Genomic DNA, 18,171 nt, shown 5'->3' with positions numbered 1-18,171 from the left:
ATTTTTCATAAAAATGTTACTTAATGTTAGCACATGATTGGTTTATTATTGTTATTTTTCTTACCCTACAATACCTCATTCATATTATTGTTATTTTTAAGTAGAATTAAGAAATATTTAGAAAATTTCAAACAATTTCTAATATGGGGCTAAGTGCAGTGGCTCACAACTGTAATCCCAGCACTTTGAGAGGCCGAGGAAGAAGGATTGCTTGAGGCCAGGAGATCAAGACCAGCCTAAACAACATATCAAGAACCCATCTCTACAAAAAATAAAAATTAGCCGGGCATGGAGGTGCCCACCTGTAGTCTCCGTTACTTGGTAGGCTGAGGCAAGAGGATCACTTAAGCCCAGGAACGAAGTATGAAAAGTTCACAGAGATGGTTTCAGAGTACCCAGTGCAACCTACATGTCAGAAACTACGACTTGTCAAGTTTTGGTGTAACACTTCATGGGTTTTGTATAAAGCCATCATTGCACGTTCTATACATGTAACAAACACTCACACGTGCCCCATAAATATGTAAATTATTATATATAAATAAATGAGAAAAAAAGAATATCAAGGGACTGAACAGACCAAAAACGTGACAACGGCTGAACTGGATCATTCCAAGGACCTATTCAGTGCTAAAAATGACCCTGGCTTTATTTATAGTTTCAGCCTCGAACAATGTCTCCTCCACAATTGTGACCTTTGGTATAAAATGGTATCCTTGAATTTGTCCTGAATCTACTTCTTTTAGAGTCCCAGGGGTCTCTCTCTATCACTCTGAGACTTGCTAAACAGACTTACGTACATGTGGTATTGCCACAGAACACGTACCCGTGCGCACACACGTCCATAACACAATAACATCCCCCTCCTCTAGGTTTAGTATGTTCACACTATAGCTGTCTAACCAGACTGTAGGGGCCTTAAGGGCAGCAACTACACTTTATAATAAACCAACAAACGTGACCAGCACCTACCATGGGCTACCCAGCCGTGTAAGCAGGCCCTGCCTTCCCGGAGCTTACAGTCTACAGGGGGAGGTGACAACGACACGCAGGTGAAGATTTCCCCTAGTGATGAAAGGAACACTGGCATCCGTAGTCGTAAGATGCTTACTGTGTGCCAGGCACGGCGTGTGTCATGAAGACATTCTGCTTAGCGACCAAGCGCCTACCATTTAATCCTCCCAACTCTGTCAGGTAGGTATTGACACCGCCATCTTCCAGATGGGGAAATCAAAGCTGACAGAAGTGACATGGCTTGCCCAAGGCCGCAGCCCATAGCCAGACCTGTACTTTTTCCCTCTCACACCACACATGTGTCAAATTGGGGGAGGGGGACAGAAGGAAAAGGTACCAGAGCACAGCGGAGGGAGACGTTATTTCGGGCTGAGAGGGAGACCTGGAGGGCTTCCTGAGGGAGGAGGCAGGGTCTGCCTGAGCCTGGGCAGGGAAGATGATTCTGAGGACCGAGGAAGGGAGGGAGCGCCAGGGAGGCGTGCTCCAGCTCTGACAGTTCCCTGCATCCCCGTCGGGCCCAGCAGGGGAGGACGCGTGGGTCACAGGCTCACCGACATGGCCAGGTGCAGCGGGGTGTTCCCGTGCTCGCCTCGGGCATTGGCGTTGGCCCCGTAGGTCAGCAACACCATGACGCAGTCGAAACGGTTGCGCATCACCGCCACGTGCAGGGCGGTGTTCCCCGCGGAGCTGGTGCTGTTCACGTCGCAGCTCCGTTTCAGCAGCATGCGGGCCATCTGTGGGAGATGGGCACTCAGGGGCAGCTGTGGCCTGTGGCACCTGGGCACTGCCACTTCCTCCCTGAGAGGCCTGTAGGTACTGGGCTGCAGCAACAGGAAGAGCCCTGGGGACAGGCCCCAGTTCTGGGGGACGCCCTGGACACTGGCTCCCACGCCATCAGCGCCCCAGGAACTAGGGGACAAAAAGCTGAAGATGTGTCAGCTGTTTTAAGAGGCTTCTGGTCCTTTCCTGGAGTCAACAGGACCCCATAGCTCCTTGCAAAGGCTCCTCTGGGCCCTGTTTCAGAAGTGTCCCATTCCCTGTATTCCTGCCTGGGACTCTGCCAAAGTTTCACCCCTCCCTGGTTGCCTTGGCAACCCACATCCCTGTTCACCCAGCAGCCCTGGGGGTCTGGACACCCCTGCGCCCAGAGCCCGGCCCCACTTGGCCCAGCTGTCTATGCTCGGACAGGTCACTACAGCCCTGGCACCTCAGGTTTCTCTTCTGTAGAAATGGGAATGCACAGTATGGTGACAATAAATGACAGGACACACAGGAGAGGGCATGATTTGGTGTCCAGCTCCTGGAACACAGAGGTACCCCCAAGGCTGGCGGTCCCCTCCCTCCTGGCCCATCATGTTTGGAGAGCAGGCACGACCTCTGGGCATCCAGGGCCCTGCCAAACTGTGTTTCCTGTGATGGGATCAGAGGCCCCGTCCTCCCAGGGGGCAGGGCTTGGCTTAGGGAGAGACCCAGAGGAGATGCCCAGCCAGGCTCTCTGTGGGAGCACTGGACGCATCATCCCAATCATCATCGTCATCATCATTGTCACACACCTTTACAATTTGCGTAGGATTTTTTCATGCACTACCTCGCTGACTTCACAACACCTCCAAAGGCCAGAAGGCCCCTGGTTCATGGATGAAGAAATTGAGGCACAGAGAGGACATCGCCACCCAGCCCATGAGCAGCCAAGCAATGCCAGGATCTCAGCTCCCTGTGGGCTTACCCGCCCTTGGCCCACTGCGAGATCAGCCCCCAACTGCAGTCCTCAGAGCCCTTTCAGGAACCCCTTCCTGCAGGCACTGAGGACCCACCCCCACCCTACCTCTGCGTTCTTGGCCCAGTGGAGGGGGCTGGCTCCGTAGCGAGGGTCTTTGCTATGGATCTGGCTGCTGTCCATGCTGATGATCATCTCAGCACACCTGGGGAGAGAGGTGCCAGTGAGGAGTGGTGGGGTCACCTAGCGAGGGATGAGGCCATGATTCAGGGCTTCCTCTACTGATCAGGGAGAGCTTCGCCTGCAAACAACATTGCAGCAAATCCAGCAGCATGCACACTATGGTATGCCAGCATGGCTGTACTGAGCCCCTCAGGGCACATCTAACCCCCTCCTCCAGGAAGCCTTCATGATGACTGCAACCAGCAATGATCACTCTCCCTGATGCTGGCTTGAAGTCAAGCCCCCACTTCCTCACTGGTGACCTCTGGAAGCTGAGCCCGCCTGCAACACAGGGATGGTGCTAACAGGAGTGGCTTAGGATTAAAGGAGACAAGGCACTTGAGAGCCTAGTTCTGTGCCTGGCACACAGCCACCCTCTACCTCCCTGTCCTGTCCACACTGTTGGTGTTTCACGTGGTGACCCGCAACTTGGAGGGGGCAGCATGGCAGAGTGGTTAGGACTGCAACTGCCTTCCACTCCCCAGACAGAACCGAAGGCTGGAAAGCAGGGACACAACCGGCCGTCTGCAGGTCCATGTGCATAGCAGCACCACTCACGCCACCCAGGAGCCTACCGATGAGATGAACGGAAGGATAAACAAATGCGGGAAATGTTATTCTGCCTTAAAAAGAAAGGAAATTCTGATATGTTCTGTGACACGGATGAACCCGGAAGACATGGTGTTAAGTGACTAGGCCAGACACGAAGCGTGAATCCTGTCTGACTGCGCTTACACGAGGCAGGGAGACCAGGCGCGCTCACAGACACAGAGTAGACCAGGGTTACCACAGGCTGGGGGACGGGGCGAATGGGGAGTTATTAATAGTTACAGAGTTTCTGTTTAGGGTAATAAAAAAATTTTAGAAATAGTGATGGTTGCACAACATTACGAATGTAATTAATGCCACTGAATTGTACACTTCAAAATGGTTACAATGGCAAATTTTGCTACATGTATTTTACCACAATTTTTAAAATCAATATAATATACCCAAACCATTGAATTGTACACTTTAAATAGGTGTATTGTATGGCATGTGAATTATCTCTCAATAAAGCTGTTTGTAAAAACAGGAGAGTGCAATTACTAGGGACAGCCCTCGGGGGTGTCATTCCCACCTCTGACACTTGCTGACTGCCTGACTTTGCCCAAGTTGCTTAATCTCTCTATGCCTTGGTTTCCTCATCATTAAAGGGGACAGAACTCGTGGGCTCCGTGGGTTACTGGAAACAGCCTATATAAAGGCTGAGCACAGTGGTTGCTGCAGCGGCACTGGACAGCTCCCACCTGTCACTGTGGGTGTGATGCCACCTATGCATCTCATCTCCCTGCAGCCCGAGGCACTGGGCCCAGCTCCTGCCCTGGGCCCTCTGGGGCCTCCCAGTGTCCACTGAGAGAAAGCCACAGTGGCCCCAGCTGGTCTCCACGCTTGGCTCCGGCTCTGCTCCCCGAAGCCTGCCCTGAACCCCCACTGAACCCCACCGCCTGAGTGCCTTCTCTAGCCCCAGGTGCAGCTCCCGCATAGCTTCCGGCTCAGCCCCCGTTTCTCTGCTTGGGATCATCTGCCCCCCTCCCCGGGCCCGAGCAATCACAGGAGAGTCAGATGAGTCGAGAAAACAGCAGAGGGGCCCCGTGTGATTCTCAGAGCAGGGCTGTGCTGCTGCCATGTGGGAAAGGGATCTCCCTGCCGGGGCCCACCCCAGGTAGGAACCGCTCCCTTTGTCATCTGTGCAAAGACTCTATTGTGTGATGGGACACCAGGCAGGGGCAGAGAGGGAACGGTGGGGGCTGAGGGTGTCTGAGGAGCGAGCAAACTGGGCAGTAACCAGGCACCTGCTCAGCAAGGCATGGGGTGGCTGCAGCCAAGCCAGAGTGCGGCCATGGGCCAGTCCTTTGGGCACAGCAGAGCATCACCGGTCACTTTATGTTCACTCAAGTGCTACCAGGTAACCTGACTACTGGGGGGCTGGCGTTTCCTCTAACCACTTGGTCCCGTCTTTCTGACAGTGCTAGTTCATCTGGCTGTGCTGGGGAGAATCAAGGCAAGGAGGGTTTGTCTAGGCTTGGCCCAGACCCTAGAGAGGTAGCAATGCCTCACGGGGACCAGCAAGGCGGGTGCAGCACAAGACAAAGGGAAACCCCACGGGCAGACAAGAGTGCCACCGTCTGCACCCTCTCCCGCCCGCCCAGCACTGTGCTGCGAGGTGTTGGGTGACCTGGGTGTTTCCATCCTGGAGCTGCTTGGGTCAGGGTTCACGGCTCATTCACTTCAGTCAGGCCGGCACTTAGCACCGTGCCCAGGACCGAGGGACTGAGCGGCTCATTCATTCATTCATTCTAGATATTATTCCTGTGGGGGAGTATTTTGAGATATTCACCTCTTCTATCCCACTTCCCCCACACCCACCCAACACACACACACACACACACACACACACACACAGACACACACACACAGACACACACACGGAGAAGGATTTTCCTGAGACCAGGGTTTCCCAGGTCTGGGGACGGGGGAAAAAAATGAGAGAGTGACCTAGAGCTCCCAAGACATGACCTGCACCTGCCTCCCAGCGGTGCCACCAGCCAGGAAGGAAGGAGGCACCCAGGTGGACAGAGCCCTCGGCCACCCTGCCAAGCATTCCCTGGCTTCGAGCTGGGCACCGAGAATCCCAAGAGCGCAGCAGTCACGAAGGGGCTGCTTGGATGAGCTGACAGACTAGGGTTGAAGGGGACCCAGGTTGGGTGACCCCTCTAAGCCTTGAGGTCACATCAGACTCCAGAACTGGAGTGCCACCTGCAGGGGTTAGAAAGGAGGGACCCCAAGGAGGACTAAGGTTGGTTTTCTCTAGTTTGTAGAGGGAGGTTCATGGTCAGAAATTAAGGTGCATTATAGAAAAATCTAAAAAGTTCTATTCCGTGCACAGCTGAGTTTGTGAACCGAGATTCCCACCCACAACACAATGATCGAGCACTTTCTTTATGGCAGGCCAGCCCAAGGAGGCTTGTGGACCTGGGGCCTCTGCTCTGCGGCTGGGTGTGCTCGGGTGTGTGAAGGACACACACCCCTCAGGCCGAGGACAGAGGATGCGAGAGCTGGAGGCCCCGAGGCTGGCCGTGGGGTGGGGAGGGAAGTCTTACCCCTTCTGGGAGAACTTCATGGCCGAGTGGATGGGGTAGCCGCCGGGCCCCATGACGTTGCAGCGGGCGTTGCACAGCAGCAGCACGCGGACCATCTCCGGCTTCCCCAGCTGGCAGGCCAGGTGCAGCGGGGTCAGCCCCTGGTTATTCACCTGGTTCAGGCCGGCTGAAGCGTTCTTCCCTAGGAGCTGACGGCATGACGTCAGGGTGGGTGAGAGCCCGACACTGGGGGCCCCCTGCGTGCTCCCTCCCTAGGACCCACCGGGATATCCCCTTCTGGGGACAGAAGGGGAAGGGAAGGTGGCTCTGTAAGGACGCTGATAAGAACTGAAGAGAAGCTACTGGGAAAGCGGGTGGGAGCACGTGAAGAAGCCGACTGTGCCAGCGTGAACTCGGGGTCTACCTGGCGTGTTTGTGGATCGTATGAAACATTTCTGAATCCAGAAACTTAACAGGTGATCGTGCCTTGGGAGGGCAGTGGGGGTCTGGGTGGGAGCAAGTCTTGCTTTCCTTCTGTCCTGCTTGATTTTTTTCTATATGCAGGTATTATGTTTCCAATAAAAGAATATCAGTATTAAAAAGAGAGCTGGGAGAGTTTTATTTTCTCACTTTTGGCGGAATGTGTCTCCCTGAGGTTAACTACAACCACTGTGTACCTGGATGACACCCCCACTGGGCCAGAGCCACAGCAGGGAGGGCGAGGGGCTGGCATAGAGGCCCCACCCTGTCAGCTCTGTGGCCCACCCAGGGAAACAACTCCTCGGAACCCCAGTTTCTTCGAAGAGGAAAAGAAGATAATGCCCCCCACCCCATGAGGGCATTGTGAGAATTAACTAGAACACATACAACACTCAGCACAGAGCCAGGCACCGATCGGCACTTAATAAATCACAGCTAGAGCTTGCACGACTCCCTAGGAGAGCGTGCGCCCTCGCACCAGGCAGCGTCTGCGGGGCGCTGGTGCTCGGTGGGTCTCAGCGAGAGTGAGTTCAACAGCGAGTGTGGAACTCCCTTCCCCAGGAGCACGAAGCATAAGACATGAATCCACACTCTGGGGAATAATGCAGTTCCATGCTGATGCCAAGGCAGAGAGAAGGACATAACCTTTAGAAGAATCTTCTAATTCTAGACAATAAAATAGAATCCAAAATCCTGCCTTTTCCTTTCAACCTAATATATAAAGTAGCTTTTAAATAACATCACTCCATCTACTTGCCCACAATTTTTTAGAAAATCTCCTGCCCAGGTATTCAAACCAGTAACAGGAGCATCTTCAGCACAAATGCCTACAGGAGGCGGAGAGAGTTTGGTTTCGTTTGGTTTGAGTTCTTGTAAAGGAGCCCCTCCAGGCAGGGGTCTGGCTCACAGGAGGTGCTCAGGAAAAGCAGAACTAGTTTAGTCTGTGTAAGTGACTGGAACTGGGCCTTCAGTTTAGTTTGCTGGGTTAGAGGACCTCCCCAGGGTTGTCAAGCAACGAAGCCAAGGATGTGTTCCCTCGACAGGCATCAGGAGGGAAGAGCCAGCGAGGGGTGTGCATGCTCCACGTAGGAGCTCAGGCCTCAAGGACCAAGTGGGGACAGTGAGAGGCCCAGGAGTGACAGCTGAGCCCAGAGGCCCAAAGAGAACTGTGGGCATAGGGAGGTGTCAGTACCAATCACCCTGCCCTTCCCCTCACTCACCTGCAGAACCTGGGAGTTGTCCCCCTGGACAGCATAATGGAAGGCGGTCTCTCCCTTGTTGTCACTGACATCCATCTGGGCGTGGCAGTGCTGCACCAGCTCTACCAGGATCTCCCCGTCGCCCTTGCGGCAGGCCAGGTGCAGGGGAGTGCAGCCCTCCTCATTCTCCGTGCTATTGGCGCAGCTGCAGGGCAGGGCAGGGAGGTGAGCAGGCATATGGCACAAGGTGGCAGGGGTGCTGGGACACCCAAGCACAGAGCAGGGAATTCAGCATTCCAGTTTGAGAGCATTCCTGCCATGCTCAAGCTGGCTGGTTCAAACTCAGGGCTGATTCACAATTCATCTCTATCTGCTGTGACTTATATCACGTTTTAGTTCACTTTGCACACTTGTATGAGAGATGTGCCGCAGAGCCACAGCAGCACGAAGTGGGCAGTGGGGTGGCACAGAAAAGGGTGGCAGGATGCAGAAATCTCCCTGGCCTGGGGCAATTCACTTAACCTCTCTGGGCTTCAATATCTGCACCCACACAGCCTGCTGTGCCTGGCCTAGGGAACGGACAGAGCTACGGTGAGATTAGATGCCATGCTGTCCAAGATAGTGCCTGTAAACTGTAAAGTGCAGTGAAGTTTTGAGCCTTGGGCCTGGGAGCTGAACTGAGCTGCCTGGGGTAGAGAACCAGAAGAGGGGTGGCTACCTCTGGGCGAGATGGGCAACTGGTGTCCTGTGCCCTCACCAGGGGCAACTGCTGATATACCTGCGGGCTGAACAGACGTACAACAGGAGGCATTCCTGCTTCCAGAAAGGCAACCAGATCTGGAAGGAGACCTCAAGGATCTGAGCCCCTCTTGAGTCCTCTCCAGCTGAGGCACTTGCTCTCTTTGGGATGACAATAATTTCTGGGGGTTGGGAGGATTCAGTTTCATGGCAGGTATAAACCAGCTCCCAGAGGCTGGCACCCGCTAAGCACTTGGACATGTGACATTGCTCCTTCTGACTTTAGTCAGCGTTCCTATGCTCTAACCTGGGAGCAATGCTGCATCTTTATAAGTCAAACTTGGAGGAGAACTGAGGCAGAACCAAGAGACACTCCATGGCCCCAGCTGTCCACACAAGTGGGCAAACACCTTGTCCAGACACTCGTGTCCCCCTGCCCACCTGATGACGCGGCTGTGATGGAAGCATTCGCGGATGCCCAGCTCCACCGCCAAGTGCGCCGCCGACCAGCTGGGGTGGTTGCGGATGAGGTCAGTCAGGTGCTGCAGGACCTCGACATGCATCACCTGCGCGGAGCTCTCATAGAAGGGCGGCAACTGGGAGGTGTACTGTTGGAAGTTCACCAGGGCATCGGCCTCCGATTCCAGCTGGAAGAGTCTGTGGAGTCGGGACAGAGGAAGACACAGAAATGAGCTGGGTGGGACCCTGGGCCCACCCACCTGCTGGATCAGAAGGCTGTGGCCTGCCCTACTCCAGCCTGAGTCCCCTACTCGGGGTGCGCACGCACACACACATCTACATACACATCTAAATGGAATTTAGTTTGGGCTTTTTCTTTTCTTTTTTTGAAAAGACTTTCTTTTCTTCGGTACCATCATGTGGTGCTTTTATATTAATATGTTATTTTAACAGCTCTGTCATATCTACTTTCTCATTTAATTGCCACATTCGAGAGCTCCAGTCTCAAGTACTTGGCCCTTTGTACATCGTAGGAACTAAATAAGTGTTGTTTAACCGAAATGTCCAGCAACAGAATATCATATAAACTGTGGTACATCTACGTAATGCAATACTGTGCAGACATTAAAATGAGATATTAAAAGAACAGGGAAATATTTAATGTTAAGTAAAAAAGAAGGATACAAATTATATATAACACAATATGATCTTAACCACATAAAAAAAAGGATGGAAGGAAATGTGACAGAATGTGTAGGGAAGCATGATGAATAATTTAACTGTTCTCCTTTATCCATTTGTGTAGTTTCTAAATTTTCTATAATGAACATGTATTATTTTTATAGGCAGAAAAAAGTTTTGCTCATTTTTAGAGAGTTGGGTTTGAGTCCAAGTCTTGCTATTAAGTTGCTGTGTGACCTTGGGAAAACCCTTTCCCTCTCTGAGCCCCATATGAAGCATGAGACTAACTGCACCTATCCCACCGACCTTCCAGAGGCGCTGTGACGATAGATGAGAAAGTTCTGCAAAAGCACTTTCAGAACCATAAGCATTGCATGTCAGTGGTGGTTGCTTGAAGTTCTGACTAGGGCTTTCAACATACCAGAGGGTTTTGTCTTATACACTCCTACAAGCCTGCAGCCAGCAGGGTCTAGAGGAGGCAGTGCCCAGAGAGTGCTGGCTCAACAGGGCCGGCCTGTCCTTCCCCAGGGAGTACAATCTCATAACAAATATCGACTGAGCATATGATCTGTGCCTGACACTGTTCTAAATGGAGAGGTAAATTAATGAACAAAATGCATAAAATGCCCTGTCTTCCTGGAGCCTATGCTATTACGGGGAGATCAACAAAATGAGTAAAGCAAAAAAGCAAAATAAGGAAGTACATGAAGTAGACTCTAAGGTAACCAGTGCTCCAGAAACAACAAAAAGAAGAAGAAAATAGGAAAGAAGGAGGTGGAAGGAAGCCATTCCTCATTCCCCTTGGCTGGTTTTTCCCCCCATCTCACCAGCCTCTTAACTCCGGAGTGCTCCACGCCAAATGCCACTGACATGTCAGATATGACGACAACTGAAAACTGATCACTGGAGCTAGCTAGCATCGTGAGGGCCTGAGTGACCTTGACAAGAGTGCTTCTAGTGGAGTGCTGGGCACCGAAGCCTGACTGGAGCGGGTTTAAGAAAGAACGGGATGTGAGAAATTGGAGACAGCCAGTATAGAGAATATTTTTGAGGCGTTTTGCTGCAGAGGAGAGCAAATAAAGGGAGTGATAGCTAATGGGGAAAGTTTCATCAAGCATTTGAATGCTGATGGAAATGGCCCAGAAGAAAATGGGTCTCTGAGGACTTCCACTTCCATGAATGGCTCTAGGTAATGTGAAATAGACCACCTACTGAGGACAACCAGAAATGCTGGACAAACCATAAAAAGCATCTGCTTACAGACACTGGATACCTACAAAGACAGTGATGAGTTACCAGGCTGGAAGAATTGATGGAAATCCAGGAACTGAGACCAGTGTTCAGGCTGCTGTTACTTGATAGGACAGGGGTGATGGTGGTGGTGGGGGGACGTGCAGTACCTTTAGCAGCCTCAGGGGCTCAAGACATGGGGACAGCAGTCCAGGGATCTGCCAAGGAGAAAGCCCTGATGAGCATCTCTTACTCTGGGCTGGGATTCTGAAGGACTACAGCCTAGGAATAAGGGTGAGCCATACATACACAGGCCCTCCCAGGGACTGCAGCTTGGCCTCAAACAATTTCAGTTCCAGAAACTGAACTGAAGTAATCCTGATTGAGAGTGTTCCCAGATATCTGGGAGAAGCAAAAATAAATCCCCTCTGAATAAGGAAATGTCAAACTAGGCTTCACATTATCTCTACAGTACAAATATGCAAATGTATTTGCAAATACAATGTCCAGCACACAATCAAAACTCACCAGGCACATGTGGAGATAAGACATGAAAGAAAACCAACAGAAACAAAATCTAACAGAAACAGATCTATAAGCTGGGGCTGGGGGAGGCTATAAATACTGAAGTTATCTGACACAGACTTTAAAGTAACTGTGATAATATTCAAGAGGTTAAAACAAGAAATTTAGAATTTTGGCAAAGAACATTAAACTATAAAAAAAATCAAATGAAAGTTACAGAATTAAAAAATACAACTGCCAAAATGAGGACCTCAGTAGGGGGTATAACAGCAGACTGGACAATGCTGAAGAGAACTGGAAGATAGGACAGGAAAGAGTAAACAGAATAAAGCACAGAGAGACATAAGGATGCAAAATACAGGAAAGTAGATAAGAGATATACACCATATAATGAAAAGATCTAATATATGTATAAGTGAAGAGCAAGAAGTGGAATAGAAAACAATTAGATGAAAGCCATATTTGAAGAGTTGATGTCTGCAAACTTTCCAAAATTTATTTTTTAAAAAACAACACATTATTCCATTGATTTAAAATACCCTATAAGCTCCCCCCCCCCCAAACAAAACAAAAACAAAACAACAACAACAAAACCAGAAATCCACACTTTGGCATCTTGTAGAGGTTTTAAAACATGGCCCCCAAAACTTTGACACTCTTTCCGCTGAGCAGTGGGAATTTGTATCTCTTTACCCTTTAATCTGGCTCTGTAACTGCTTTACCAATAGAATGTGGCAAAAGTGATAATGTTCTAGTTTCCAGACTGAGGCCTTAGGAGATGGGCAGTTTCTAATTCTTTTCTCTTGGGACCCAGCCATCACACCGTGGGGAAGCTGAGGGAATACAGGGAGAGGACTCTTGGTCCTGGACCCCTGGCCCTGGGTGAAATCCTGGCCAGCATCTAGCACTAACTTGCCAATTAACTATATGCGAGTCACCTTAGAATGGATCCTGCAGGCAAGCTCCCCAGCTGACACCATATGGATTGGAACTGAGCCTGCCCATTGAGCTCCGCTTAAACTACGCTTTTGTGGGCTAAATGATTATTGTTATAAGCCACTAAGTATTGGAGTAGTTTGTTACATAACAACTGATAATGATACATGTAGTTCAACATATTGTAAAATAGTAATAATTGATATATGGCCTATAACTGCTGAAAACAAAATATAAGGAGAAAATATTTAAAACAGCAGAGGAAAAAAGTTATCTTTAAAGGAAAACATCAGAATGACAGGTGGCTTCTCAACAACGAAAGCCAGAGATAATGGATGGTCAAAGAGGCATGACAGAATGAAGCACCACTGCGTGCTAAATGTGTGGGCTAATCTAAGTAAATATTGATTGTATAAAGTCCTGTTGGGTTTTAGATAAAAACAAAATAATAAAAAAAGGAAAACAACACATGACATAGAAGCCTAGAAAGGGATAAATGGAGTTTAAGGGTTCTAGGATCTTCTGCAAGACACTAGTATAACAATTATATAGCTCAGTAACCCAAGGATGTATCTTTTAATGTCTAGGGTTCTGTCAGGTACTCTGAAAGGTTTCAGATTTTGCCCTACTTGCAAACTAACAAGTTAGCTTGACACAGTTTCATGGATGCTGGTAGAAGACACAAGATTCCTGGGTCAAAGACAAAGGGCAGTTTATTACTCACAGCAATAACAGGAGCCAGTGTATCAGCATTTGTGCCAATTCCCTGGGATCCAATTCCCACAGGGTGACATGAAGAGGGTCAGGTGACACTTGTTAATGTTGCATTACAAGAAAGAAACCCTAAGCTTGGAAACCTGAATCTCTTATAATCAGCAATAAGCAAACATAAGTTTTGCTCCAGATGGAGATATTATCTTTATTATACTGAAAAGTAAGCAAACCTACCCTATGCTCTAGAAGGAGACCCAGTCTCTATCTTCCAAGGCTGTCTGCTATAAAAAGGTAGCCTGATTCTGGAGGTTGACACAGGTATTTAAAAAAAAAAAAAAAGATAGCCTGGACCAGGCATAGTGGCTCACACCTGTAATCCCAGCACTATGAGAGACCAAGGCAGGAGGATACTTTCAGCTCAGGAGTTCGAGACCAGCCTGAGCAAGAGCAAGACCCCCACCACTACTAAAAAAAATAGAAAAAATAGGCCTGGCGTGGTGGCGTGTGCCTGTAGTCCCAGCTACTCGGGAGGCTGAGGCAAGAGGATCGCTTGAGCCCAGGAGTTTGAGGTTGCAGTGACCTGTGATAATGCCACTGCACTCTAGCTGGGGTGACAGAGCAAGACTTTGTCTCAAAAAAAACCAAAAAAACAAAAAAAAAAAAAAAGAAAAGAAAAGAGAAAAGGGGGAAAAGACAGCTACATAGGCTGGGCGCGGTGGCTCACGTCTGTAATCCTAGCACTCTGGGAGGCGGAGGCGGGTGGATTATTTGAGCTCAGGAGTTTGAGACCAGCCTGAGCAAGAGCGAGACCCCGTCTCTACTAAAAATAGAAAGAAATTATATGGACAGCTAAAAATATATATATCAAAAAAATTAGCCAGGCATGGTGGCACATGCCTGTAGTCCCAGCTACTCAGGAGGCTGAGGCAGGAGGATTGCTTGAGCCCAGGAGTTTGAGGTTGCTGTGAGCTAGGCTGACGCCACGGCACTCTAGCCTGGGCAACAGAGCAAGACTCTGTTTCAAAAAAAAAAAAAAAAGATTAAAAAAAGAGCTACATACTCTTTAAATGATTAAAAGTATAAGGAAATATATTATACAAATACAAACCAAAAGAAAGCCAGTAAAGCTATTACATATTAGTACTAGGCAAAGTAGAGTTTAAGGCAAAAAGCATTACTAGAAACAAAGAGGGGCAATTCATAATGATAATAGTTTCAATTCATTCAGAAAATATGACAATTTTAAGTTTATGTGTACCTAATAATAAAGCTCCAAAATAAAATCAAATTTGACAGAATTAAGAGAGCTGGATATATCCATAATCATAGTAAGATATGTTAATATCCTCTGTTAGTTACTTATATAACAAGCAGACAAAAAAAAAAAATCCCTACTGGATGCAGAACACTTAGTAAACTTGACCTAACAGACATACTGTCTTAGTTCCTCAGGGGTCCTGTAACAAAATACCTTACACTGGGTAATGGATGAACAACTTTATTTTTTTTAATGGTTAAGATAACGGAGCAGGTACTTCACGGATGGTTAATCAACATATCAAAAGGTGCTCAACTTCATTTGAAATCAGGCAAATGCAAAATAAAACTATAACACACTACTAGACATCCAACAGAATGACTAAAATTTTAAAAACTGACAATACGAAGTAACAAAGGATATGAAGTATCAGGAAGTCTCACTCACTGCTGCTGGGAAAACAGACTGGCATTAGCTATTAAAGCTGAAGATGTCTGTTACGGCCTATGATCCAGCCAGTCCACTCCTAGGAACGTGCCTAACAGAAATGCACACACATATGCACCGAGAAAACTAGAAAGAACCCAAATTCCCATCAACAGTAGAATGAATGAATAAAATTGCGATACAGTATACAATGGCATTCTACTGCAACGAAAATAACTGCCACAGCTACACACACAAATATATATACATCCTACCAACAAAACACTGAACAAAGAGGCAGATACAAAAGCAACTACCATAAAAGTCAGGTCACTAGTTACTTTTTTGGGGGGAGAGGGGACAAAAGGGAGGCTTCTGGGGTGCTGCAATGTTCTATTTCTTGATATGAGTGCTGGCTACAGAGGTGCTTGTGATACAGCCCTGAGCTGTACATAATTTTCCATATGTATGTTCTATTTCACTATTTTAAAAAGTTTAAAGAGAGAGAACAGGGGGACAGGAATGGTGACAGCTGAATATAGGCAGTGCCTGCAGGGGAAGATGGAGTCAAGAAAGAGTTGGGTTTTTTCCAACAGAAAAGAGAAAACAGTACATTGTATAGTGATAGAAAATGTCTTAGTTCAGGTTGTTACAACAGAATACTACTACTACCGGGTGTCTTAAACAACAGATATTTATTTCTCACAGTTCTGGAGGCAGGGAAGTCTAACATCAAGGTGCCGGCAGGTAGGGTTCGCGGCAGGGCCCTCTTCCTGGTTTGCAGATGGACACCTTCTTGTTGTACCCTCACACAGCAGAGAAAGATCATCTCTTTCATGTCTCTTCTTATAAGGGCACTCATCCCATCCGTGGGGGCTCCACCCTAATGACCTGATCACCCCCTAGTGCCCCACCACATAATACCATCACACTGGGGATTCGAGCTTCAACATATGGATTGTAGGGGGACACATTCAGTCTAGAAAATACATAGTAGAGGAGGGAAAAGTGTTACGTAGGAGGGGGGGGGAAGAATTGCTGAAATGGTGTCGTGAAGTGGATGAGAGGGGATGACGGTCTTGAGCTGAGGGACCAGCCTCAGGGGACACAGGACGGTGCATCTGTGGTGACAACAGGGAAGGCTGAGCAGGTGGGTACAGAGCTGGGGAGACGGGGTGGAGGGAGCTGCGGTAGTTCTCTTCTCTTCGGGTGTTTCTATTTTCTCCGTGAGACAGAAGCAAGGCCGTCAGCTGAGAGTAAACTCGGAGGGGAGGGGGCTGGAGGTTGGGGGGAGAGGGAGGTGTGCCTTCCCCGGCTGGACAGTGGAGGAACAGAGAAATGCAGGAGGGGGTCAAACCACACCAGAGGCGCACGTGCAGCTCACGCTGTGATCTGCTGGTGAGAGCCGTCAGCAGGAAGGTGTGTCCCCCAGCCACAGCGGAGAACTGGGACCAGCGCTGGGGTTAGCCGAGCCCATGTGATGGAGAGAGCGGTGAAGGAATGTACTGGACTGAGTGCTGCAGGTGGGTGAGAAGTGAGGCGGCAAAAGGAACGGGGCTGGGAGCAGGGGGCAGAAGTGTGGAGCCAGAGGACAGGAGGGGACGAGCTGGAAAGACAGGAAGTGGAGAAGGGAGAGGGGGGTGCCTGAAACTGCATTTACGGAAGAGCTGCTGTCACTGGTGGTGACGAGGTCTGGCGCACAGCCCGGTGGATGAGGAGAGGCCAGGAACCAGAGGCCACATGGAATTGGGGGCTCATATCTTCGGGGGTGTGGAGGAGCACCCCAGGGTCACAGATGCCCACCCCAGGAGTGAGAGTGGGCGATATCGTAGGATGACATTATCCCCGAGCCTCGGTTTTCCCATCCATAAGATGGGGTGCTGCCTTCCTTGCCTACCTCCATGTATTGGTGGAGGATGTGCTAACATAACACAGACTGGGGGCAAGGAGGACCCTACTCCAGGCCCAGAAGGGGCTGCACAGGAAGCAGTGTCCTTGGGGGACAGCCAGGTGTGGGTTAGAGCAAGGAGGAGAAAGAAGGAGTCAGGGAGAAGGCTGAGGACCTGGAGCATCATGGAAGTGTGTGTCTCTTCCCTCTCTTCTAGAATTCCGGACAAAAGCCAACTGGTACCCACGTCGAGAAGCCTCTGCCTCTGCCTTGGTGGGAGGGGTCTGCAGGTAAGTCTTAGGGGGTCTGTGAACCTCTTCAAAGTGGCAGTGTGAGCCTGTCCTCATTCCCCTGGGACTCTTAAGGGAGTCCTGGGCCAAAAAATGGCCAAGCACCCCTAGGCCGGAGGGGTGTCTAACTCTCCTGTTTCAAAGCCCAGTACACACCCTTCCTTCCCCGCAGGGTATCCAAAGGGCCCCCACCCCCCACCTCTCCAGGTCTCTGCCTGTGACGTGCCCTCTCCCTGCAGGGCCCTTCTCCTGGTGGAGTCCTCCAGACCCCTACGGTCCATCTCTACCCCGGCTACCTAGCGGAGCCCTCCCTAGTCCCTCCTGTCAAACGCACTTAATCTTCAGCGATCACGGATTCACTCACCCAGTGAACAGGTATCTACCGTGCACCTACGGAGCGCCTGGCCCGCCACCGGGCACTGGAACACAGAGGGACTCGGCACAGGCCCTGCCCCTTGGGAGCGCTACAGCCCAGGTGGGAAACAGACGGAAGCAGACACAGGGCAACCTGAGGCAAGAGGCGCCGCCCGGGAGTGTGGACGGCTGAGGACAGACCCGCGGGGCAGGGAGCCGCACATGGGAAACGACTCAGGGAAAGGCATTCTTAGCAAAGGAAAAGGCGAGAGCAGAGAAAGCCGTGTCAAGGGGCGAGGGCTGTTTGGGGAACATAAGAGCTGCCCACGCTCCTATCAAAACATCTATCTCATGAACTCCGGGCACAGACCCGCCCTCTCCGGCTCCTGCCTGAGCTTCCTGAGGGCAGAGACCTGCCGTTTTCAGCTCGTTTTCATCTCTGCTTGGCAAATACGGGGGCCGCAGCCGGATAAACGAACAAAGTGCAGAGCCCCGGGAGGGTGGCCCGGACAAGGGCCACTCTGCTTGTCTGAGGTTTCCTGAGAAGCAGTTTCGGGACAAAGTCCCAGTCCAGACGGCCTCGAAAGTTAGTCCCCTTTATGAAGGGCACGGAGGCATCGATCACAAACTTTGATCCCCCTTCCCAGGACTCCTGCGAGGTCCAGCCCTATCTCTGCTGAGATACCAGTGAGAGGCTGGCCGGTTTCATCAAATGTCATACGTTACAAGTAAATATCAGCAGTAAATGATTAATTTGTACCAGGAACGGAAGTATTGATGCTATCATAGTGTACACAGCAATGCCACAAGCAACTGTCCAGGGGCTCACGCCGGAAGAGCCAGGGCCCTGTGTCATATGTCAGGCAGGGAGGGCCGGGGCCAGCCCAGGGAGAGGAGCCCTACCCAGCTCACCACACG

The 18,171-nt window shown here is 50.1% G+C and overlaps 1 protein-coding gene across 4 annotated transcripts in view; it reads right to left on the bottom strand.

Annotated features, from left to right (window-relative positions):
* PLA2G6 (phospholipase A2 group VI) overlaps positions 1–18,171 on the bottom strand; it is a 48,624-nt gene that overhangs the window by 17,825 nt on the left and 12,628 nt on the right. For all 4 annotated transcript variants that reach the window (XM_045552883.1, XM_045552885.1, XM_045552884.1 and 1 more), the window contains 5 exons: positions 8,934–9,149; positions 7,776–7,959; positions 6,097–6,284; positions 2,840–2,936; positions 1,566–1,748 (listed from right to left, as the gene is read on the bottom strand). In XM_045552883.1, the coding sequence (XP_045408839.1) occupies positions 1,566–1,748; positions 2,840–2,936; positions 6,097–6,284; positions 7,776–7,959; positions 8,934–9,149 (868 nt within the window). The remainder of the gene's footprint in view (positions 1–1,565; positions 1,749–2,839; positions 2,937–6,096; positions 6,285–7,775; positions 7,960–8,933; positions 9,150–18,171) is intronic.

The sequence above is a fragment of the Lemur catta genome, chromosome 6 (genome assembly GCF_020740605.2).
Source record: "Lemur catta isolate mLemCat1 chromosome 6, mLemCat1.pri, whole genome shotgun sequence".
NCBI classification, from domain to species: Eukaryota; Metazoa; Chordata; class Mammalia; order Primates; family Lemuridae; genus Lemur; species Lemur catta.
This window is presented reverse-complemented; position numbering and strand designations above follow the sequence as displayed.